The sequence below is a fragment of the Rhinolophus sinicus genome, chromosome 17 (genome assembly GCF_057876585.1).
Source record: "Rhinolophus sinicus isolate RSI-liver-muscle chromosome 17, RSI-T2T, whole genome shotgun sequence".
Taxonomy (NCBI): Eukaryota; Metazoa; Chordata; class Mammalia; order Chiroptera; family Rhinolophidae; genus Rhinolophus; species Rhinolophus sinicus.
The window spans coordinates 208,177,763-208,202,537 of record NC_142517.1 but is presented as its reverse complement, the minus strand read 5'-3'; the positions used below and the strand labels follow the sequence as shown (position 1 = coordinate 208,202,537).

The 24,775-nt window shown below is 50.9% G+C and overlaps 1 protein-coding gene across 1 annotated transcript in view; it reads right to left on the bottom strand.

Moving 5' to 3' along the window:
* Positions 1-24,775, bottom strand: part of MROH2A (maestro heat like repeat family member 2A) — a 41,935-nt gene that overhangs the window by 6,525 nt on the left and 10,635 nt on the right. The window contains exons 8-31 of the mRNA XM_074331576.2: positions 24,373-24,516; positions 23,155-23,247; positions 22,888-22,966; positions 22,688-22,801; positions 20,334-20,410; positions 19,916-20,035; positions 19,475-19,585; positions 17,307-17,460; positions 16,195-16,235; positions 15,630-15,771; positions 15,321-15,373; positions 14,780-14,887; positions 11,587-11,706; positions 11,218-11,340; positions 9,874-10,026; positions 8,571-8,693; positions 7,573-7,652; positions 5,901-6,009; positions 5,060-5,155; positions 3,396-3,500; positions 2,174-2,297; positions 1,460-1,575; positions 844-996; positions 279-433 (exon numbers count right to left, since the gene is read on the bottom strand). Of these exons, the coding sequence (XP_074187677.2) occupies positions 279-433; positions 844-996; positions 1,460-1,575; positions 2,174-2,297; positions 3,396-3,500; positions 5,060-5,155; positions 5,901-6,009; positions 7,573-7,652; positions 8,571-8,693; positions 9,874-10,026; positions 11,218-11,340; positions 11,587-11,706; positions 14,780-14,887; positions 15,321-15,373; positions 15,630-15,771; positions 16,195-16,235; positions 17,307-17,460; positions 19,475-19,585; positions 19,916-20,035; positions 20,334-20,410; positions 22,688-22,801; positions 22,888-22,966; positions 23,155-23,247; positions 24,373-24,516 (2,693 nt within the window). The remainder of the gene's footprint in view (positions 1-278; positions 434-843; positions 997-1,459; positions 1,576-2,173; positions 2,298-3,395; positions 3,501-5,059; positions 5,156-5,900; positions 6,010-7,572; positions 7,653-8,570; positions 8,694-9,873; positions 10,027-11,217; positions 11,341-11,586; positions 11,707-14,779; positions 14,888-15,320; positions 15,374-15,629; positions 15,772-16,194; positions 16,236-17,306; positions 17,461-19,474; positions 19,586-19,915; positions 20,036-20,333; positions 20,411-22,687; positions 22,802-22,887; positions 22,967-23,154; positions 23,248-24,372; positions 24,517-24,775) is intronic.

The window sequence follows — 24,775 nt, the reverse complement described above, 5'->3', positions numbered from 1 at the left end:
GTTACACACATACAGGGAGGTGGGGTCCTGGTGGGTTCTAAACGACTGACGAGACAAGTCCAACAAGATCCAATTGAACAAGAAGATGCTTGTTCACAAAACTGAATTCACAAAACTGGGTCTCCGGTTCCCCAAAGACTGTACTTCCCGTGGGAGATGGGGGAGAGGGTCAGACAAGGCACTGTCAAGGCCCCGTCCTCTCGGACATGTCAGACAAGGTGAACCGGGCATGGCCTGAGTTGCACAGCAGGCCGTGGCCCCCCACCCGGGGCACCCACCTCTCCATGGGCAGTGGCTGCCTCAGGAGCACCGTGAGGACTGTCTCCTGGTGGTAGTGTGCCAGCCGGAGGATGCCCTCGATGAGAAGGCCCCGCACCTCCAGGTGGTCCACCGTGGGCAGCTGGACCAGGATGGCGCCCAGGATCTCAGCCACCTGGGGGGGGGGGGTGTGCAGGGCCCGCATCACCAGGGCGGCCTGGCCCTCAGGGGCTTCCAGTCTCAGCCCACCGCACACCCCTGCTCCAGGGAACTTGCCCAACCTCACGATGCTCCAGCGCCCCCTCCCACGAATCCTTTGGGTCTTTTCCTGGACTTTATTAGGTTTTCCGTGTGGGAAGCAGCGCCCTCTGGGAGAGAGAGCCACGGACTCAGTCCCCATTCACTTACTATCCGGGCTTCCTTCAACACATTTCTTTCTCATTCTAGAACTCTACTTCCTTCTCCTCTTTACAAGCAGGGTTTGGGAGGCGTCCTCAGCGAGTGCAGCGGGGCCCTTGCCCACCCTCTAGCCTGGGTGTACCAGGCAGCCCCAGGCCCCAGGTGGCCTGGCCACAGCTCTGCCACCTTGTCCTCTAGCTCCTTGACCCGCATCTGGAGGAAAGTGCCTATCCAGGTGACGGAGGCCTGGTCGTGCTGGAGGTCCATTGCCCCGATGTTTTCACAGAGCTTCTGGATGAGCGAGACCACTTCATCGCAATTAAACTGCATGCAAGCCACCTAGGACCAGAGCAGGCCATTCCTGGGGTCCAACAACCAAACTCCCAGGCCCAGTCCCCCACCCCCACCTGTCACCACTGATGGACCTCCCTCTTCTGCTCGACGTCACAGCCCCGGCTCAGGGAGACGATCACAGCCCATCGTCTCTCAAAGCCTTTGCCACAGCCTCGTGTTCAATTCTTTCTGGCTCCCTTCCACCCTCACTGTACCACATCACAGGGATGGAGAGAAGACAGCTGGAGACTTTTAAGCACTTACTGTGTGGAAGGCACCCCCGTGGGGACCTTATACATTGTAGGCCTTTTAAGTATGGATGGCATGAGTTGGACCCAAGGCCACGGAAGCTGTGATTCCCAGAGGATGGGGGCTGCACAGCCAGGTTGAGCAAAGTCCTGCCCCCCACAGACGATCTAGGCACCGGGAGACCAGCCCAGTAGCCCACACAACCTTCCTGGCTTGTCACCTTGGCTATTCTGGCGGACGTGCTGAAAATCTCCACGTCCAAGCCCTGAAGGTCCTCCTTGCACCTCGCAAGCTCCAACTCCTTGGAAGCATCCCATGAGGAGCAGGTCTGGCTTGCTGTTGGGGGTACAGTTTCAGATATAATCATCAAGGACAGAGGGCCCCGTCACGGGCCATGTCATGGTGGCCTCCTGCCCTGGCCCTCAGGTGGCCTTGGGTCTGCGGGCCTGGACCACACTACAGCATCTGGGCATCCTATCCCTTCTTGTCTTTGCTCTTGTTCCCTGCACCACTTCTGCACACGGCTCAAATGTTGTCCCGGAGGCCCTCCTATGATGGACGCTCCACCAGCCACCAAGCCAGGGGCAAACTCTCCCCCTCCGAAAGTCACCACACTGCATTCTCCCTGGAGCTCATTTCTGGCCAGTTTTTCTGTGCCCTTGGTATCTGTAAGCTGGCCTTGTTCCAGCGGGGCCCCTCAGCGCCTAGCACACACCTTCAGTGAGTTGTGCTGCACCAATGAGCCTCTCTTTCTGGAAGCTTCCATGGCCTCTCAATGAGCTCTGCACCCCCTCTGCCATCTCTGCTTGTCACCCTTGTTTGTCTACACAGAGAGGCCACACTCCCCCAGGACAGCCCCACAGCTGACATCCTTGGTGTCAGCCCTCCCTCCCGGTCTGGAGAGGCTGGCCCTGATGTCCCCCTTCCCCCATACCGTGAAGATCCAGCAGGCTGGACAGGACATCCATTGAGGCCAAACGAGTTCTTTTGTGGGAGTCACAGGTGCACGGGGCAATGAGGCCAACCAGCGCGCCAAACTGCCCCAGCTTCAGGGGGATCTGGGGGACAGGAGACCCCAAGGGTCATACCCTTTGTCCATGCATGCATGCCTGGTACTGCCCAGAGGCAGTGTAGTGGGTGGCTAGAGAGGGGGAACCCTGCTCTGAAAACACCACCCTTGTCTGGGAAGGGGAAGGATGACACCATCCGCCCGCCGCCCAAGTTTCTGCCTCCTGAACCCCATAGTTGGGCCCCTGGAGACTGAGCAGTGAGATCCGAGGAGTCCAGCTGACCTTGGGCCCAGGTTCTACGTCCAGGTGCCTGCCTTGTTCCTGTAACAGCCCTGGGTTTAAAGTCTGGGCATCCCCGCTCTCTAGCTATGTGACCTAAGTACTTAACCTCCAGCCCTCGTGTTCCTCGTCTGATAATAATGGCGCCTCCTCTGTCAGGGGATGTCGTGAGAACGGCATCAGAGAATCCAGGGAATGCACTGTGCACGGTGTCTCAGGTGTTACTTAGCCATAGTCTTGGCTCTCGCCTCATCATGCTGGACCTGCGTCCCCACCGGGGTGCCACCTGCCCTATTTTCACCATATACCAGCCGTGAGACCTAAGGCTGGTCCCCACACCCCAGCCCCAGGAAACCATCGTTCTCCTGCCAATGCCAACCATCCCTGAGGACCAGGCTCTCAAAGAGTGTGGAGCCAACCAATGTAGGAAGAGAGGTCTCAGATGGTTCATCAACAAAAACACCTTATCACTTTTTCTAGATTCCGTGATTGTCAAACTTTGCAAAATTTGTAATTTTGCAGTGATTTATTTTCTCATTCTAAGTGAGTGTTCACTGTTCTAACTAATGTGGTGTTCATAATTGTGTATCCTTTTTCTTAAAGAGGGCCCTCACCCTGGTATGAGCCTCGGTCCCACAGAACTCGGATCCACACCAAGCCTAGACCCTCACTCCCCAACCCCAGATCCCCAGACTAGCTCCTCGAGGAGTCTCTGCTGTTCCCAAATGAGACAGCCTCTTCCCAAGGCTCTCTTCAGGGGAGAGAGACTTGGTTTCAAAAGTGTTTCCTCTTCTCACAGACAGAGACAGGAATGTCTCTGCGGACGTCACAGCAGCCGGCTGGGGGACTGGGGGGCCCTGCACTCACACAGACTCCAACGCTTTGGACGTAGATCTGCATGAGATGGAGATGGAGTTTCATTGCCTTCTCTCTCTCCCATTCTCTCTCCGACAAGATCCACTTTTCCAGGAGCTGTGGATAGAGCCCAGAACACCGAAGGGGGCATGAAAATCCCAGGGCCAGCCCTTCCCTGGCCAACCATTGCCCTCCTCATCCCTCCTACTCAGAATCGGACTTTCAGTGTTTCTGGATGGTCCTAGACACTTCTGGTTTTCTTCCCAGGCCCCCTCAATGGAGAAAAGGGTGATGTGACCGTGGGCAGAGAGAGAGAGCGCCCCCCCAGCATCCAAGATGGCTCTTGACTGAGGGGTTTGGCCTTGCTCCAAATGTTTGCCTGTGGTGAAAGGGCCAGGAGCACAGCCCACTCTGCATTCCAGGGCCTAAACATTCATGCATCTAGTGACAGAGCTTAATAAAACATGACGCAGCATACATGGGATGTAGCAGCCAAAAATAAAGTCGGTGGACTCATACTATCTCCTTCTGATTTCAAGACTTATAATGTTATAGTAATCAAGACAGGACAACACTGGTGTAAAAATAGATGAATACATCAATGCAGCAGAATAAGTGTTCAGAAATAGAGCCACACATACACAGTCAATTGATTTTTGACAAAGGTGCAAAGGTAATTCAATGGAAAAAAGAGGCTTCTCAACAAATGATGCTGCAGTAATTGGTTATCCACGGGAAAAAAAATTAAATAAACTTTGGTCCCTACCTCACATCATATACAAAACTTCAATATATCATAGACTTCATTGTAAAACCTGACATTATAAAGTTTTAGAAGGAAATCTTTGTGACCTTGGGTTAGGCAAAGATTTCTTAGATGTGACACCAAAAGCATGATCAATAAAAAAAAAAAAAAAAAAAAAAAGGATAAATTAGACTTCATCAAAATTAAAAACTTCTGCTCTTAAAAAGACACTGTGAAATTAATGAAAAGACAAGTCACAGACTGGGAGAAAATATTTTCAAATTATATATCTGATAAAGGACTTGCATCTAGAACATATAAAAACCCTGAAAATTTAATAATAAGAGAGCAAGCAACCTAATTTAAAAATAAATGACCAGTATCGTTTTAAAAATGACAAGATTATGAAAGACAAAGAAAGACTAAGAAATTGTTCCAGATTGATGGAGACTAAAGAGACATGACAATTAAATGCAATGCGTAATCCAGATTAGATCCGGGATCACAGAAAAACAGCTATAAAGGATATTACTGGGACAACTAGTGAAATTTGAATATGGACCAAAGATTAGAATATAGCATTGTATTGTTATGTAAGAGAATATTCTTGTTCTTGATGTCTGCGACTAACTCTCTATAATTCAAAAGGTGAGTGTGTGTGTGTGTGTGTGAGAGAGAGAGAGAGAGAGGAGAAAGAGAGAAAAAGAAACTGTGGCAAAATATTAAGAATTGTGAATCTGGGTGAAAAATATACAGGAGTTCTTTGTACTATTCTTGCAATTTTTAAGCAAATTTGAAATTTTACCTAAATAAAACTACCAAAACAATGTTTAACTCATCCCCCTGGTTCCCCCAGAGACTCTGGCCCTCAGACCAGCTTTCTGGGAGGGTTGACCATCCCTGGCTCTTGGTCCTCTGCCCACCAACTCACATGCACCATCTCCTGCAGACCCTTAGGGTCCAACTGTCTCTGCATGAGGCTCTCCATCAGCTGCTCCAGGGAATGCAGGGCAGTCGTGTACAGGGTCTATGACAAGAACGGGGAGGGAAGAGCTGGGCAGCAATGAGGGGGCACACAGTGTGAAATGGTTTGGTAATCACCCCTTTACTTTTGCTCAAATTGAGTTCTTCACATTTATTTTCTCATGTGACACACAAGACAGCATCTTAAGAGGAACCAATTTTACAAAGGAGAGAACTGAACTCCTAGAGCCAGCTTCTACTGGCTCATCATCCAGGGTCAGGCCCTGGAGGCACAGATGTCTACCTGACCACAAAAGATTCATCCTCCTTTTCCACAATGCTCCTGGGAAAACAGCCATCCAGTCAGGGACTACATTTCCCAGGACCCCTTGCATCTAGGTGGAGCTATGTGACTGAGTTCTGGCCAATGGAAGGTGGGCAAAGTGGCTCATAAATCCTCCATACTCTTCCTATCCAGGCTGGATATCAGTACACCCAGGAACTCTCAGAGTTATGCATTGAAGATGGCAGGGTGCCTGAATAACTACATAAACAGCTCCACTCCCACCCCCACTGCCAAGTGGACTTTACTTAATGTGAAATAAGCTTTCATCTTGTTAAACCACAGAGATCAGAGATTTGTGGTTTATCTGTTACAGCAGTTAGCATTACTTTACACAGAGCCTGCCACACTTTGCTGCCTCTAACCACTCACAGGTGGTTCAGGATGGTGGGCTCTTGGCACTGCCCATGTGAATGTAAATATCCAAGTCCTGACCCAGAAAATGAGGTGGCCCGGAGGGACCTACCTTACTGGACTCATTGTCCTCTCCTGGGGGTTGGAGAGAAATTAAAGAATGTATGCAGATATCCATCAGCTCACTGTTTTCCTCTATGGAGTAGAAAGGCTTCACTTTGCTAGGGAAAGAACAAGTGACAAGAGGAGTGGTCAGTGAGCAGCTGGGACCCTGCCCCACTGGGGTGTGCAGGCATGCCATAAAACAAGGCAGAGGCCAGCTTCCCTGGATGGGGGTTCAGGCATGCTCCCCTCCACAGGGGCCCTGGCTCTGCCCAACCATCAGTGGCCAGTGACTGTCTGTGATTGAAGGGGAGGCTCAGGGGCCCCAGACCACCTCTCCTACGTGTTGCCTGCCCTCACCCTGTCCCTCCCCTGCTCAGAAGCTTTGCATTGCTCCTCTCTGATCACAACCATGGATTCTGCCTCCCAGGCTGGTCCTGGCCCAGGGGTCAAGTGTAATACTGCAGCAGCAATATTACCTTGGAGCTTATTAGAAATGCAGATTCTATTGTCCCACCTCAGAGCTACTGAATCAAAAACTGTGGAGGTGGGGCCCAGCCACTTGCGTTTTAATAAACCCTCCAGGGTGGTAGGCAGCTGCTTGATACACCCAGCTCATCTACCTTCTATCCCTTAATCAATAGTTATCAGCCGAGGTGCAGATTAGAATTTAAGGGCCCCAGGGGCCATGTTGGACTCCAGGGATCTTTATTTAAAGGTCTAGGGTGGGGTCAGAAAATCCATATTGTTAAAAGTAACCCCATTGACTCCCTTGCACCTCCAGAATTAGGGGCCCCCCATCCTGCTTTAACTCTGAAGTTCTGCCCCCCAAAGGGGTTCTGTCCTGCCAAGAGCTTCCTGCTCCCACCCAAATCCATGTACTTTGTTTAAGCCCAGATCAGAAGTCAAACTCCTTTTTATAGCCCCTAATACAGCAACTGAATTGCAGCTTGTTAGTAGCCCACTTTTTTCTGGTCTTAGGTTTTTTTGTTGACACTCAGCTCTGACTTCTAATTCCTTGAGCACATGCCCGGCTCCTCCCCCAGTCCCTGAAGGGATGTTTGTGACATTTATTTAAAATCTGTCTATGTGTTACCTCGTAAAGCAACAAGTAGTTTTGCTATGACCTTAAATGACAACTCTGCCTAAAATTGGTGAAGAATTCCTAGAGACGACCCAACTATTTCAAACACGAATTTTATAAACACATAGCTTCTTCCCACCCCCTGCTCCCCACCGGTGGATGGACAGTTCCAGGAAGGCAACCTCAGGTATTTTATTGCTTATAATTACTATAATACTTGGCTTAACTGTATCAATATCGTGTCAATAAATAAATTCCTTGACCGAGCCCATGGAAGGATGCCATGTCCCTGCTGTACTACTCAGTGTCACTGCGTGATTTCTTACTAAAACATCTCCTAATGGACTGAAGAGCAGCCTACCCATCTGCCAGTCACTTCCCAATCCAAGGAGAAGAGCCAGCTTGAAATATTGTTGAGAAGTATGGAAAAGAGTTGGTGGAAGCCAATCCCCGTCTTCTAGGATGGCCCATTGACCTGGGAGCTCAAGAGGTGGGGAGGGCAAAGTGGGGCAGCCGCCCAAGGAGCACTGAGGGGTGGTCTCAGACTTTGCCTTCACCCAGCCCAAGCGCCTGGGGCACAGGAAGGGGCCCTGCTCACCTCATGTGCGAGAGGGCATCCATCGCCACGGCCCGCACGGGAGAAACGAGGCTGTACATGGGTTCCTCCTTGACGATCGCCTGCCCGACCCAGCAGGGCAGTGAGCTGCCAGGCCACTCAGAGTCCCGGTCCAGGCAGGAGAGGGGACCTCGACTCACAGTGACCCTAATGGTGGCAGCACTTCCCAGTGTTAGTGCCAGGAAGACCTGACATTTTTAGGGTCACTTGGCCTTGGACATTTTTGGGGAGGCAGCAAAATCTGGTGAAAGGCGTGGGGCTCCGGATGGGTCTGTGCTTCTCGCTCAGGCCTGCCTTACTTGCAGGTATTTCTTGGGCAAACCACTTCCCCTGCCTGAACCCAAGAACCCTCACATGTAGAACGAGGACTCGGTGGCCTGTTTTACAGGGCTGTGCCGGGCTGGCGTGAAATGACACACGTATAACACACGAAATGACACTTCCTTCCAGAACTGCTTCCAGCTCAGCTGGAGCGGTTTCCAGGGGCAAGGCATTGTAATGGAGTGGGGAGGTGTGGGGACAGGGACAGGGCTGTCCCACAAACTCCATCAGTCCCTGTCATCGCTTCTTGCCTTTGGGCAGTTGACATTTTCTAGCTCTTACCAAAGTTCTGTGCAAAACCAGCTCTAAGTCCTGCCTGCAGCAGATGCCTACCGCCTAGGTCCCTCCTATGGAGAAAGTCTGGGGCCTGACCCTGTGGACCTCTGTCTCCCAGTGCTAAACAAGCCATCTCGGGGCCACCACAGAACCCAACTGTTTCCTGGCCATGAAACCCCTTATAAGATACAAGAATATCATACTCGGAACTCCTACAGTTGGATAAAAGCAGAACTGAGACAGAAAAGGGCTTCAGAGACCCCTGTACCCGCCTTGTCCCTCAGATGCCCTCAGAAATTCGGAAAAACTCTGTCAAGGTGGAAGCCAGTCAGCAGAGTTAGACCCCAACACCCCCCAGGGCCGAGGAAGTGCCACAGGCTTACCATTAGAATGGCAGTAAGAGTCGTCTTTTGGGCAAATTGAAAGTCCTCCAGGTCCGTGATGTTTCTGATGGCATTAGCGATCTGCATCACGCTCTTCATGAAGGCCATTTTGAGGCAGATGTCCTGCGCCCAGACCAAGACCAGGGGAAGGAAGGAGCACGTTGTGAGTGATCCGGGGGTCCCGAGCCACAGCCCTGACTGCCGGACCCTGCAGCCGCATAGGGATGCCCCTTCCTCGGCACTGAGGAACAGTCAATGTCAGGGGCACTCAGAGGGCGGCCAGCCTCGTTCTGTCCTTCTGCCATGTGGTGGGACGTGGGCCGGGCTCCAGAGCTCCGGAGAAGGTGCTGCCTCCCCCAGGACCCCCACAACTGTACCCAAGGGCCACAATGCCAGTCAGGGGGCAGCTTCACTCACCAGGGGCAGCAAGCCCTATGTGTCACCGAAGAGGTAGAGTAACTTATTGAGATTAAATCATATTTGTTTTTACGACACGGATGAACCTTGAGGACAATTATTTCAAGTGAAATAAGGCAGACACAAAAGGAGAAACACTGTGCGATTCCACTTCAGTGAGGTACCTGGAGTGGTCATTCACAGAGACCCACAGAGAGCGGTGGGTGCCAGGGGCTGAGGGGAGCGGGGATGGGCAATAGATTGATGGATGCAGAGTTTCAGTTTACAAGATGCGCTGGAGATGGATGATAGTGATGGCTGCACAACTATGTGAATGTACTTAATGCCATTTAAAAAGGGCTCATGACTAATGACTAATAATTTTATGTTATGTCTATTTTTACTATAATTTAAAAAACAATAATAATAATAAAATAATGTTTGCTTCGTTCTCTGTGCTTTCTCCTCCTTGTTATTCCGAGAAAGTAGCTAGTCCGTTTGCAATTCTGAAGACAACCCTATTTTTTGTCCCTTACGAAAGGGCTTGGGTTAGGTGTCTGGGGGTTCAGAAGGGGGCAGAAATGAAGGTAGAGGGAGAGAGGCTGGAAAGAGGAGGGTTTATCCTGTGACTTCTGGGGACACATGCTCACCCCTCCCAGCACTCGGGGAAAGGGCTGTCCCCCACCTCGCCCTGCAGCAGAGAATAGCACGGTAGGGCCAGTGGGTTTCCCACATGCTGGATGTCAGATAGGACTCCTGGTTGTCTTGATATGGGTCACGGGCTGCCTGGATCCAACTCCTGGCTTTACCACCACCCAGAAAATGATGCAGGGTCACTCTCCACCAGCCTGGCACAAGGAGGGCATCCCCAGGCACTGGATGTGGGCCTGTGGCATCCTGGGGTCACCTGGCAGCTGCTGGTGTAGTGGTGAATGATCTTCGAGGTGAGGGGCTTATCCACGTGGGTGAGGAGCATCTGCGGGTGGCAGTATGTGGCCACACAGCTGTACATCACCATGAGGGCACTCTTCACAGTCTCCCGCCTCCAGGGATGGTCTTTCTGCAAGGTCAGCGAGAGGGGAAGAAGCACCGGGTGGGGGTGAACTGCTCGACTCCGCCGTCTGGGAGGGAGCAGGCTCTGCCCCACGTGCACACGGAGAGTCTCTGGTCACAAGACCAAAAGAGCCACTGAATCAGCTGAAGGTGCCTGAAATACTCATTTATTTATTCCTTCATCCAACGGTTCTTTATTGAGCACCTATGACATGCCAGGCCCTGGGCATAGAGTGGTGAGCAAGTCAGACCAGGGCCAGGACCACCCGTTAGCTGTGAGCAGGTGGTTCACGTGGACACCCCCAATCAGAAGCTGGCTGTCCACTCCATCTTACCTCCACCTGCCAGGCTCCTGCTCTGCGCCACGGGCTCTCGTGATGCTGGGGGTCCATGGGAACAGAGAGCCTCGGCCCTCCTCTGCTGGGAGGACATGTTGGAGGCTACCAAACCCAATGTGGGAGAGGCGTAAGGGCACCCACGCCCTGCCAGGCTGTGAGGAGAAATGCAGGGCTCAGACCCTGCTCTGTACAAAACCTAGGGCAGAAGCCTGGGACACTCTGGATTCTCTTCCTCCAACCTGCCAGGCCCCAGCGCAAGTGTCCAAGGTCAAAGCCAAAGCCTGAGGCATCAGCGACTTCAGATGGTTGCCTACTGGGAGCTCAGCCAGCCTGTGGTATCCACCTGGTGGCAGGAAGTTGATCAGAGAGGCCACCCAGGGGTTGCCTGGGTCCAACTCCTGGTTTCACCACTGGCCAGCTGCTTGCCTTTGGGCAAGCTTCAGTGTTCTCATCTACACGACAGTGGACATTGCAGCCCCTCCATCCCAGCCCCATTGGTTCACTGAGGCAGAGCTCCCGATACATGGAAAGCACCTGTAGCCTCTTCAGATTCGGTGGATGGGTCTGGGTGAGGCCTGGGACCTGCATTTCCAACCAGCACCCAGAGGTGCCCCTCGAGAGCAGCAAGAGGCTAGGACTCCTCTGTAATACTGGGTCTTAGAAAAGCCCTCCCCTGCGTACTTTAGATGATCCAACAGTAAAGCTTGGTTGCAGACAGCCTCCAATCTCAGCCCTTTTGGCAAAAGGACTCACAGAGCGGGATTTCTTATTGTGACCGAGTCAGAACGTTGGTTGTGTGCTGAGAGCACTACTGTTCTAAGAGGGCCCGGGAGACCCGTTGTGGAGCGAGGTTGCCTTACCCGCCAGGCGCCGATCTGCCAGGACTGCTCCGACTCCTGGATCCTCTCCTCAAAGTCATGCAGCACGTTCAGCACTGTGCTCACCTGGCCCCGGGCACACAGGCCAAAGCACAGAATCACGCCCTGCGGGGAGACCCAGCCAGCCGGGGTGAGGGGGCAGGCAGGGGGCAGAGGAGCAGCCCCCCCACATGCATATGCACGCACGCACAAACTAGTACGCACATGCATGCATGTACGCGCACAGGCACATGCACGCATATGCACGCCATGCACGCATGCACGCACACATGCAGGCAGGCATGCACACGCCGTGTTCCCCGAGGTCCGGAGGGCTCCGACAGATAGGAGGGGACGGCGGGACGCCCTCACCTCCCGGTCGAAGTCGTTGCCGTAGTCAGTCTTGTACAGCAGCTCCAGCAGCAGCACCTCCACTTTGTCGGCCTCCAGGCCTGTGGCCAAGGTGAAGCCCAAGGCCCGGTACAGAAAGCCCTGGGAGGCAGAGAACACAGGGAGCGTCAGGCTGCCCTCCTCGGCCAGCCAGGGGTCGCTGCGTGGGGGCGTTCACTGCATACTCTTTCCTCTAGGTTTGTTTTGCTGTTGTTGTTCTTGTTGTTTTAATGTGCAGATATCTACGCATTTTATGCATTTTTAAAAATAAATGTTCAGGTTATTCTGGGGGGATTGGATTGTACAGGGCAAGCATATTATAAATGGTGGGGGCCAAATTTCTCTCCTACAACATAAGTTGGAGCAATTTACACTCCTACCAAAATATCTAAAAGCACCTGTTTTCCCACATTCTTGCTCACATTGGACATTATTAGTTAGAGGTGGGATATTTGCATTTTGTCTGTTTCTTTATTAGCCATGTTGAGCACCTTTGCATAGTCTCGTGATCCATCCATTCTTTGAATTTCTGCCGATATTGTTTCCCCATTTTCTGCTGGGTTATTTGCCTTATTTTATGTTTTATTTATAAGAACTCTGTGTGTATATTTGGGAAAATAACGAAAACAAACATGTTATTTCGGTTAATCCACACAACCATTCTAGAAGGCAACTACAATTACTATATTTACAGATGAGAAAATAAGCAGAAAGTGACAGAACCAGGACTTAAAATCAGGCACAGTCTGATGCTCGTTTCTCATCATCGCCTATCAGAAGACTCAACTGAGCCATCACTCTCAGCAGTATGTTTCCCCACTGTCTCATTTCCCTCTTGACTTTATTCATGGCAATTTTGCTTTGTCACACAGAAAAATTTCATTTTCTTAGGGGAACGTGTCTTTCTTTTCCTTTGTCTTTCTTGGTTTCTTTTCATGCATATGAAGGCCTATTCCATATTAAGATTATCAAAATATTCATCAATATATTCTTCTGGTTGTCCCACAGTTTTATTTTATTTGGTACACTAACTCTTTGATTTTGCTGGGATAGCAAAGCCTTCCTTAACATGCTTCATTTTCAATTAGCTATTCTCTTACATTTTTTTTCATTCAGACGAACTTAGAAATAATCTTGTCAAATTCTATAAAACTGTCAAATTTCCACAAAAACTCCTTTTGGGAATTTGACTGGGAGTAAATTATATTACAGATTAATTTGAGGACAATGGACACCTTTATAACATTGAGACTTCCTATTTCCAAACAAGAGATATCGTGTTTATTTTATTAGGGCTTCTTTTAGCATTCCTGCCTCTCGTAATTTTGGGTTCTTCACATTGGTTTCACATTTTGTCATACAGTCAATATTTTAGGATTGACTATCTACTAATTATATATTTTACATTGCACTGCTCCTTTGAAGAGGATCTGTTTTCATGTCATCGTATTTTTGTTTTTATTTGTATATAGGACGATAACAATTTCAGCATATTAATTTGGGGATGAGATTGGCTCCATCTACTGGAGTTGTAAGTCTACCCCAGTGAATATATGAAGCAATATATGAAGGTTTAAATGTCTCCACATTCTTGCCAACACTTGCTATTATCTGCGTTTTTTATGATAGCCATATTTGTGTGTATGGAGTGGTACCCCCATTGTGGTTTTGATTTGCATTTCCCTAATGGTAATAATTTTGAACATTTTTTCATGTACTTACTCGCCATTTGTGTATCTTATTTGAAGAAATGTCTATTAGATCCTTTGCTTGTTTTTAACTGGCTTATTTGTCTCTTTATTATTGAGTTATGAGTACTTTATATATCCTAGGGACTTGATTTGCAAATATTTTTTCTAATTCTTTGGGGTGCCTTTTCCCTTTCTTGATGGTACTATTTCCAGTGTAAGAGTTTTTAGTTTTGACGATGTTCAATTTATCTATTTTTTCTTTCATCATTTGTGTTTTTGGTGTCATATCTAAGAAGACTTTGCCCAAGCCAAGGTCACGAAGATTTACATCTGTTTTCTTCCAAGAGTTTCAGAGTTTTAGCTTTTATACGTACATCTATGATCCATTTTGAGTTAATTTTTGTGTATGTTGTGAGGTAAGGTCCAGCTTTATTCTTTTGTAGGGGGTATGCAGTTGTCCCAGTATCATTCGTGGAAAAGAGAATTCTTTCTTAATTGAATTATCTTGCCACCTTTATCAAAAATCACTTGACAGTAAATGTGAGGTTTATCTCTGGACTCTCAATTCTATTCCACCAATTTATATGTCTATCCTATATCAGTGTCACACTGTCCTGTTTATTGTAGTTATGTGCAAGAAGTCACGGAATTGCAAAGTTTGTGTCCTCCAACTTTGTTCCCTTTTTTTTTTTTTTTTTTGATCACAATACAACTATATTGGTATTCTGGGCCCCTTGCATTTCTATATGAATTTTAAGATCATTATCAATCTCTGAAAGAAAAGGCCAGCTGGAATTATGATAGGGGTCATGTTGAATCTGCAGATAAATTTGGGGAGTGTCGTCATCTAAACTGTATCATCTTCCAATCCATGAATATGGGATGCTTTTCATTGATTAAGACCTTCCCTGATTTCTTTCAACAGTGCTTATAGTTTTATCAAGAACTTTTCATGGTGAAATATACACATGTGGTCATCCAGTATCTGGATGAGTCCGGTGTAAGAAAACATATTCAGCAGTCTGTCAGCTGGGGGTAGGGGCAGTTGGGAGTCCAGCGCCAAACCCCAGCTTGCCTCTTTATTTTTCCTGCTCCAGGCCTTATCTTTACTGCTGAGCTAGAACCTGGTGACTTCTTTAGCTTTCCATGGTTCAGTGTCATTCTCACCCTTTTAAATATTTGCCAAAACCTGTTCAGACATCTCAATCCTTGCCTATTGGACTCTGCTATGATACATCTTCAGATGGAGAGTAAAGTGAGAAAGATGGGGAAGCTGGTGACTGGAGGAGAAAGCCCCAGCTTCAACAAAGCAGGTTCTTAAAGAGAAACAAAAAACTAAAACTCACTCGTCTGGACCACCCACCTCTCTTCCCAGGACCCTGTAGACCGGTGCAGCTGCTCTCACACACAGTGTAAGCCTCTCCATTCCAACATCTCTTGAGTCCCCTCCCTGTTTGAACTGCCCTGAGGCTGAGGGGACCAACCTTCTCCAGAGAGGGGCTGTCAAAGCTCTCAATTTGATTGTTCAGCTCTTTGCTCAGACGTAGGCTCCAGTTGGAACCCCGAGTCTTCTTGAGGGAGTTTCTCAGAAACTGGGGAGGCAGAAGACATCGGTGGGCAGTGCTCCAGGAAGGCTGTGTGACCTTAAGTAGTGACCCCCCTTTTCTAGCCCCTTTTCCAATCTCTGGACCACCCGACCACAAAGCCCTGATCCAGTGCTAATGTTTGGTGGCCCCGTGGGTCTGGGAAACAGCTGCGTCTTGGGGGCTGGTGGGAGGGGTGCCACCCCCGCCCCCATGCTGATTTCCTGAGCACTTGATTTCTCAGAGTGGAAGGCCCTTTGTTCTCCCGTGCTGATAGGTATAGCTGTGGACATGCTTGCTAACCTCCAAGTCTTCTGACAGAAGGAGAAGGTGTCCTTTTGGGGCTCCAAAGCTCCCCACATGCCAACCCTACCAAGTGCCCTCTTATCATCCCTCCCCTTTCTCCCCGCCCCGACCTCAGCTGGCTGGGTTACCTCTTTACCTGAATCAGCTTGTCCTCCCAAGTCTTCTGATTCCAAGTAAACTCAGTATGTTCTGCAGAAAGAAGGGTCACACATGCCACTCTCTTCTGCTGCTCCCCTCTGGGGCATCTCCTTACCTAGGCCTGCAAAAGCCTCCATGGGTGGGCTCACCACACACTGCCTTTCCCTCCCCACCTCGCCAAGGACCAAAAGAGGCTGTGCTGGTCCACCTCAAACCTCAGCTCCTGTTGTTCAAGCCACGTGATTAGTACCCCAGCCTGTACACTTCGAGGGCAGTTGGCTCGGGGTGGGCACCCCGGGTACCTCACCTTCCAGGTACTTGACCAGCAGTGGGATCTCCAGTTCCCACGTGTCAGCCATGGCTGGAGCGATGCTGTGGCTCAGGATCCTCAGGAGGTTGAGCATGGCTACCCCACGGCCCTCCCCCTTGTAAGGGGACGACATCAGCACCTGGAGGGCACCGAGACGCCAGTGGGGCTCTGCCTGGCCTGGGCAGCTCCGGGCACCTCGCTCCTGGAAAGGAGATGAGGGACAAGACCACGGGCGCCCTCCCCACCCCAACCTTCCGTGGATCATAGATTAGCGTCCAGAGCCCACACGAGGAGGACACATGGGTGCAGGACTGAGCCCACCCCGGGGGCAGGCAGGCCATTGTCCAGGGGATGTTTTGAGGCTGCTCAAAGGCTGAGTGGAGGAATCTGAGAGCAGGTCCCTGACACATCTACCCGAGAGGGACAATAGGAACAAGGAAAGGTCTGCCATGCCAAGCGTCCAGCTCCCTCCTCCCTCTTAGGGCTCTGGGAAGCTCAAGGGAGAAGCGCCACAGGACATGGCCTCAGCCAGGCCAGGGCACAGCCCAGGCGAGCCACTCACCAGGAGACGGGCTAGCAGCTTGTGGGGCGTGGGCAGGTCCACTGAGGAAGAAAAAGATTCAACCCCTCCTGAAGCGCCTGGCCTGATGTCCAGGATGTGCCCTGTGTCCCCGCGGGAGGCTTTACCCTGGGAGGTGTTTCCCTGACACTATCCCATTGTCTCCATAATGGAATGTGGGTCTGCATAGGGGTTTTCCATAAAGAACATAATTTTAATCTTATCCTGAGAAGAGTGGACAATCGTGCTATGCGCTGGGATATAGAAGATGCTATTTTCAGGATATGCCCACTTTGTAGTGGGCAGCAGGACCTGCTATTAAGAGTGTCTGTCTCCTCCTGGGAACCTTGATATCTGTTGAGTCAACAGTGATCAGACAGCTGCCCCCACCTCCACCCCAACCGCAGGCCTTGGGAGTCAATGAGTCCATAAGAAGCAAACACTTGGACCACAGAGCAAGGGAGGACCAGGGCTGCTGAGAAGTTGCAGTTGGGGGGGGGGGGCAGGAGAGGACTCAGCCCCAGAGTGAGGATGGGGGGAGGGGAGGGGCATAAGGAAGGCCACAGGGGGTGGTCTAGTTGGCTGCTCAGAGCAAGCTCCACCCTTTGCTGTCCGTGGGTCCTAAAGGGCTCCCAAAATCAGCTCCACTGCCAGCCATGCCCATCCAGCGAAGTCCCCAGTCCATGAGAGAAACCCCCTTGGGACAGCAGTGTCATGCCATATGTAGGTGGGCCGAGTCATTTTTTTGAGAGTTTGATATGAACAGTGCTCAATCATGGGGACCCCAAAGGGGTGGTTTGCAAAGGACTCAGACAGGACACCCCTAGTTCCTCCAGCTGCTTCCAGAAGCCCAGAGAAGTCACACCTAGAAAGAGGCTGAGCCAGGACCTCGGCAGGGTGGGAGCTGGGCCTGTGGTCTGGGCCAGGGGTGTAGGGATGGGAGTGAGATGCCAGAGGAAGTTGGCCCAATGCTAACACCTCCTCCACTAGGACACAGTGGGCCTTTGGCCTGGCTGTGTGGACTTCAGGACGCTTCCTGGAGGAGGGGAAACATTCCGCAACACGGAGCGGCCCACCTGCCCAAGCCCACCAGGTGGCCCAGGGATGCTGCCCACCGTGCCTGCTCCTGCCACACCCATCGGGCACGTCCTGCACGTCCTCGGTGTGGAGCTGTTGTTCCGCCAGGTTGGTGAGGCTGATGCAGATGGGGGTCAAAGCCTCGGTGAAGTCCGTCTCCATGATATAGCACAGCAGCCGCACCCAAAACTCCTGCGGGGGGAGGGCGGGATTAGCCGGGGTGTCCCATGGCCGCGTGAGGAGATCGGTCAGCTTCCCCACAGTGTAGAACTCACCAATTCTCCAGAACCACGCCCCCACTGCTGACAGCCTCAGCCATGACTGGCTCTGCCGCCAGCCCTGCTCTTTGTCAGGGCCGTCTAAGTGGCACCCACCTGATACGGCCGAGAGAGTCCGCTAGTCCTGGATGCCCAAGCTCCCTCCCTGCTGACCTCACACCAACTCCACACCCATCACGTCCTCTGTGACCAGCGCCTTCCCTCTGACCCCAAATCCTGTAGAGGGGCACACTGGGCAGATGACCCAGCCGTGCTGGCCAACTGTGATGGTCGGTTTTGTGTGTCAGCTTGTCTTGGTGAGGGTACCCAGTTATTCAGTCAGACACTAATTGAAGTGTGGCTGTGAAGGTTTTTGTAGATGTGACCAAAGTCCACAATCCATAAAGGAAAATATCCTTGATAGTGTGGATGGACTTCATCCCATCTGTTAAAGAGTCTTGAGAGAAAAGAAAAAAACAGTTTCCCCTGAGGAAGAAGATATCCTGCCTCAAAATGGCAGCTACACTGAGTTTGCAGCCTGCTGGCTTGACCTACAAATTCCCGACTTGCCATTCCCACCACTGCATAACACAATGCTTTGAGATACAGTGAAAACAGGAGCGTGTGTGCGTGCGTGTGCATTTGTGTGTGCATGTGTGTGCGTGTCTGTGTGCGTGTGTGTGTGCATTCGTGTGTGTCTATGTGCATGTGCATTTGTGTGTGCATGTGTGTGCATGTGCATTTGTGTGTGTGCATGTCTGTGTGCATGTCTGTGTGCATGTGTATGTGTGTGTGTGTGTGCGCGTCCTACTGGCTTTCTTTCTCTGGAGGACATTGACTGATACAGATTCTTGTAGCTGTGTCTGCAGCCCTCCAACTTCACCCTGCTGTCTCCCCCTTCCTTGGATGATCATTGAACACCCCCAGCTAATCCTGGTGCCCCTTAGCCTCACTCCACACTCCTGGGAGTTTTGGGTGAGGATCCTGTGCCACCAACTAGCAAGTGCTGTCACTCGACCTGTTCTGGCCACCAGGGCTAGAATCCCCAGCTTCTGGGTTCCCCCAGGGAGGCAGTGTGGTAAACTGAAAAGAGCATTTTAATCCTGGCTCCACAATTTACCAGCTTCAAGGCCTGGAGCAAATTAATATCTCTCTGAGCCTTAGCTACCTCATCTACAAGAACAGGGTAATAACAAGAGACCCTCCTTCGTAGGGTTTGGGAGATAATTAACTGAGACTTTACATGTTGCACACCTAATAGCACCTGCTATATGCAGGTGCTCAGTGGATTGTAGCAATCATTATTCTTCTCATTATTTCTGTTATTAAGACAGTCTGCCACTGGTTAGGGCCATCTAGCCTGTGGCCTCACTTAATGGACCATAATAAACTCCTTGAGCTGTCATGGTAAATTTTTCCTATCTTATTGCTATGCCACAGTGTGTTGCAATTACAAGTTGACACATTTGTTTCCTCTTAAGCCTGCGAACTCCTTGGAGTCATATGGAGCCCTTCTGATATACGCGCTCATATCTTTTGCATAGTAGGAACTCACCGAATATTTGTGGAATTAAACCACTAAAATTATTTCTTTACACACCTTTACACACACACATACACACACACACAACTGGACTGAAGGGCTTTAAGGTAATAAACACATTTCAGGCAATAAGTCAACTGATGCGTATTGAGGCCTACTGAGTGCCAGGCACTGCCTTAACATCTAGGGGCTTTAAGCTCCCATCGAGGACCTGCCTCTGGAACTGGATCTTGAAGGATGAGAGCTCAGGCAATTGGAAGATCGGGGCCCCCAGGCATTGCAGTCAGTGGGAATGGAAGAAACAGAGTTCTGGGCATGTACCATTCCCCTGAGCCTGGGCAGTGCAGACATGAGCCCTCAGCTGCAGCATGCCCGCCTCGCATGCAGGTGGCTGGGGCTCACTCACGTTGGTCATCCCACTGACGGAAGAGGTTATGATCCTGACGATATCCATGGTGACTTTGTGGACCATCTTCTCTTCCAGGTCCCTCTGATAATAGCTCTCCCGGCGATTTGTCTGGAATGCAGAAACGAGGGGTCCCTGCTTGTGGGCTGGCAAGGGGCTTGTTGTGTGTAGTCTTGGCTGTGGTCTCCTCACCCCCACAGGGCTCGATGCCCAGATACTGGCACTCCAGGGTGCTCAGGCTGTGCATATCTCTCTGTCTTTTCTAGGCTTCTGCCTGTGTGGTTGCCCCCATCTTTACCTGCAGTTTACCATGTGTCTGTGTACTTGTGTCATGAACGTAGATGCATGGAGATTCAAGCTCAGGTACATTCTTTCTCCAATGCTTTGGAAACCATTTCCAAAGTCCAGCTGCTCCACGGTCGGCATGTCAGGGCCACTCACCAGTTTGTAGGTGGAGAGGGTCAGCTGCACGGACACGTACTTCAGGCCCCAGCCTTTGATCCTGTCCTGGAAGCCAGACAGAACCAACTGGCCGATGATGCGCAGAACGGCCATCCTCACCTGAGGGGAAAGGGCGCAGACACGCTGGGGTTTGGGGTGGGCTCCCGGCCTCAGGGCCCCCTGCACTCTTGGTAAGAGTGAGAGTGAGAGTGGGGCCACAGTTTCGATGGGCCTCCCTCTCCTCCAGCCCTGCTCAGTGCTGGCCAGGAAGCTAAGTTTTCCATCAAAAGGCGATACTTGAGGAGACCAGCCTCTACCCACAGACCTGGAGAGGAGTGAAGGCCGCCCGCCCAGCTTCCCTTTGCTTCCCCAGCAAAGACCCCTGAGCGCCATCTCCTGCCGGCCTCTGCCCTCTTACCTTTGAGCGAGTGTCAGAGAGGGTGTTCTTGACCACCCGGATGGCCAGGTAGATGGTCTTGATATTCATTTTGGGCTCTGAAAGAGGAAAAGCAGCCTGGAGGGCCGCCGGCTTCAGGGCTGGGCTCTGAGGAGCTGCCCAGAGCGGTGAGGCTCCAAGAGCACGCCTTGCCCAGACAGGCTCACCCGCCACCTTCCCTGGGGAGCCAGGCGTCAGGGGGCTTGTGCACATGGCAGCCTCCTGAGAGCCTCCAAATCACCACCACACGCTGAGGGGCACTTCCCTCAGAAGCCCCCCTGTCCCCACAATCCCCCCACCCCCTGTCCCACAGCCCAGGGGGCGATGTGTTTATGCTTCGCTCCCTTGGCCTCTGCTTTCTGTGTCTCTTTTGAAGCTAGCTGGACTCTCCTTGAAAAGTGGGGTCTCCACCTAAGAACTCTTTAGTACCCTCAGCTGGACACACAATGCTCGGCACACAGTGGGCTGCAAAGCACAACTGTGGAGAGCTGGGCTCCAGTGCCAAGCTGCCTGGGTTCAAATGCTAGCCCTGCCACATCCCAGCTGTGTGACCTCAGGTGAATTACTTAGCCCTTCTGTGCCTCAGTGTCCTTACCTGTAAAATGTGGATAATTACAGTACCTCCCTGACAGAGCTGCTGGGAGTAATAATGAGCTAACACAGTGCCTGGCACACAAGACGTGCTGCTGTGTGTTTGCTAGTTGTAGAGCTGATGACAGCACACCATTTAAAGAAAGAAGAAGATTAAGGGCAGTGAGAAAGCGCCACCATGAGAAGGTTCTGGAGAGATCAGTATGGACAGAATTAGAGTTAGACCCTCAGGTTGATGCTACGCTCAAGGTTAGATATGACTGGAAGTCAATGCTGGTGGAGGAAAAAGAGGAAATGAGGATGGGATAGAGGGTGGCAGTTAATCAGGCACTAAAGGGAATGATGTTGTTCTTCTGAATATAAAAATAGTATATATTCACTGCAAAATTAAAATAAAAGGTAACCACTGTTAATAGTTTTGGTGTGTCCTTCTAAACCCATTTTTGCATAAATAAACATATAGATTTCTTTCAAATAATCAGGGTCATGCTATATATACTGTTGCCTACTGTATTGTTACACTTAATACATAGAAGGCAGCTTTTTCATGAAAAAATGTAGATTGACTACATTCTTAATGGTTGTATAATATTTCATTATGCGGGTGTAGCATCATTTATTCCACAAATTCCCTGTAGAAAATTATTCAGGTTGTTTTTCTGTTTTGCTTTAATGCACAAGGTTATAATGAACATCTTTGTCCAATTACCTTTGGCCAATTATTTCTGTCAGACAATTGATGAGTAGTTGGATTGTTGAGCCTAGGTTTTGGTCCCTAACCAATTGAGCATCCAGAATTCCTTATGAATTTACACCCTTGTCAATGCAGTATAAGAAGCTTATACTAGACCAGGAATTAGCAAAGTGTAGCTCACGGGCTAAAATCCAGCCCAAATCCAGCCCTGTTTTTATAAATAAAGTTTTATTGGAACACAGCACCCATTGCAGTCTATGACTGCTTTTGCTCTACAGTGGAAGAGTTGAGTAATTGTCACAGCGACTACGTAGCCTGCAAAGCTGAAAATATTTTTACCATCTGGACTTTTACAGAAAAATGGCTAGATCAACTCGAATCATTATCATCTCTGCCCATCAGATAGGTAAAAATGGTCTCGTTGCTGCTTAAGTTTGAATTTCTTTAACAGAGGGTTTACTGTCAACAGAAGGTCCTTCATATACAATTGCCCAGTTTATGCACTGCAGGAGGGCACCCAGTTGAAGGGTTGCCATCCATGCTCTTCTCAGGTCATACACATACAGGGCCGTATGCTGCCAGCAGGGGGCGCCTTGTCCAAAACACGCTGTCTGAGCTGCCTCAGTTGGGGACAGTATTTCCCTTTTGATATCAAGGCCAGGTTTAGAGTTTGCACTTAGGGGTTTAGAAGCAGGGGTTTAGACTAAGGTTGGGCATTGGGTCAATGAGGCTTTAGGGTTTTATCTACATGATATAACTATGCCTTATATTCACTTTTGATTTAGCTTTGGGGTTAGTACTAGGATTCAGATGAACACGTTGAAATTGCAACTCAGGTGGAAGCTGAGACTCAAGGTTTAGGGAGAGGGTTGGGGGTGGGGAGAGTGGGCCATGGTGCTGGTTAGGTCCAAGGACAGAAAACGTGAAGCAGCCGAGACCTGTGCTCCTTGGCCCACCCAGTAGTGTCTACAAAAGAGGAAGTGACAGAGGTCCAGACATGGATGAGACCCTCCTCCCCTGGCCCCACCCCCCCCACGCCGCCCTTGCTCACCATCGGCGCTCACCACTGCCCTAATCAGGGTCAGGGTCCCTACGCGGGTGGCTTCCTTGTTCATCTCCGTCTGGCTAAGGAAGAACTTCATCAGCTCCTTGGGGTAGGAGCGGGCTGCAGGGGGGAAGGATTGTTTCAGTTGTGCCCACGGAGCCAGAGGAGGGGAGCAGGCAGTGCCGAGCTGGGGCTCGGAGCCTCACCGAGGGCTATGAAGCAGTGCACGATCTCCATTAGGTTCTGGCTGCAGTACTGCTGCTGGGCAGGGGCCTTGGTGCACACCTGGGGTGAGGGCGCGCAGGGAAGGTGAGTGAGCTCACAGCTGCACAGCAGGATGCAGGTGTGCATGAGCAAGCAGGGGCTCCACCACCATCCCCCCTTTGTCCTGGGGGGCCATGCCACCGGCGGCAGCCCACTTCCTCCTGATCCAACCCGAGAATGCCATGCCCAGACAAGCTTGCCAACCTCACCTGGACATGCAGCTCCGTGAAAATGCTGTGTAGCTGCATTTGGGGGACAGGGGTGCTGGTGATGACCGACACTTCGAGGATCTGCCTCAAGACCTGCAATGGGTGGGCAGCTGGGAGCCGATGGCCTTCTCCAAACTCAGGGTCACACTCTAGACCCTCGCTACTCAGTGTGGTTAAAAATGCAGCCTCTCGGGCGTGCCCCAGACCTGCTGAACTTGAACTTGTGTTTCAACCAGCCCCCCGGCGATTCCTGTACACAGTGAAGCTGGGGAAGCGCTGGGCTAGGCCACCAAGCGTGACATTCTAGGTCATCTTCACCTTTCTCTCCTAGTCACCTGGAGGTGACTCCCATTCTCTAGCCAGAATGACCTACAGGTGTCTCCCTAAAACCGTCATTTTCATTTCTTCTCCTTGCTTTTACAGGTAAGGACCACGCCTCATTTGTCAATGAGTGGCCACTTGATAATATACGTCAGCCCAAGTAAGACTTCCACCCAGAGCCCTGCAACAGCTCCACCTGACACAGGTTAAAGGCTGTTGTGGGCTGAAGGGTGTCCCCCAGAATTCATGTCCCCCTGTATCCTCAGAATGTGACCTTGTTTGGAAATAGGGACTTAGCAGATGTAATTAGTTGAGGGTCTCAGATGAGATTGTCCTGGATTTAGGGTGGGTCTTAAATCCAATGACCGGTGTCCTTGTAAGAAGAGGAGAGGACACAGAGAGACACAGAGAAGAAAGCCAGGTGAAAATGAAGGGCAAGTTTGGAGTGACACTGCCGTAGCCAAGCAATGCTTAGGGCTGTCGGAAGCTGGAAGAGGCAAGACAGGATTCTCCCCTGGAGCCTTCAGAAGAAGCGCGGCCCTGCCGACGCTTGACCTTGGACGTCTGGTCTCCAGAGCCGTGAGAGAATACCTTTCTGTTGTTTTAAGCCCCCCACCTCGTGGTTCTTTATTACAGCAGCTCTAGGAAACTAATACAAAGACCGCAGCCCCACTGTGGGCCCTAAGACCCTTTGGGGTCTTGCCCCTTCCACTTGGAATTGCAGTGTTTTCCCAAAAACCTTCAAAGTGCCAGGCCCTATGTCCCCTCGTAGTACAGATGTTGGGTCTGCTGTGAGATGTCAAAATATCTGACATCCCACCTTCCCGCCAGATGATACCCCCAGGGACACGTGGGAACCGAGCCTTCAGCCGGGACGCCCACCCGCTTGGCCCGCACCTGCGTAATGAAGAGGGCCTCCAGGCCGCCCTGGTACTCTGCCAGCAGCAGGGGGATGTAGTCGTACACCTGCTCCCGCAGGTCGTCGTTGGGCAGGAGGAGGTTCAGCATGGGCTTCAGGGACTTGATGACCCCCAGCTTTACCTACCACAGGAGCGGGGGATTGGGGCGATCTCTGGACTCCTTGGCCCAGGACCCACAGACGGGCCCAGTGATGTCAGCCCCGTCCACAGAATCAAGGACATGTGACAGAGGGGACCTTGGAAGTAGGCTGGGCAGTGAAGCCAGACTGTCCCCGTGAGTCCTGGCTCTGCCACATAGGTGACCTTGGGCAGGAGCTAACCCTGTCTGTGCCTCAGTTTCCCATCTGTAAAACAGTCATAAAGTTGACGTGGAGATAGCT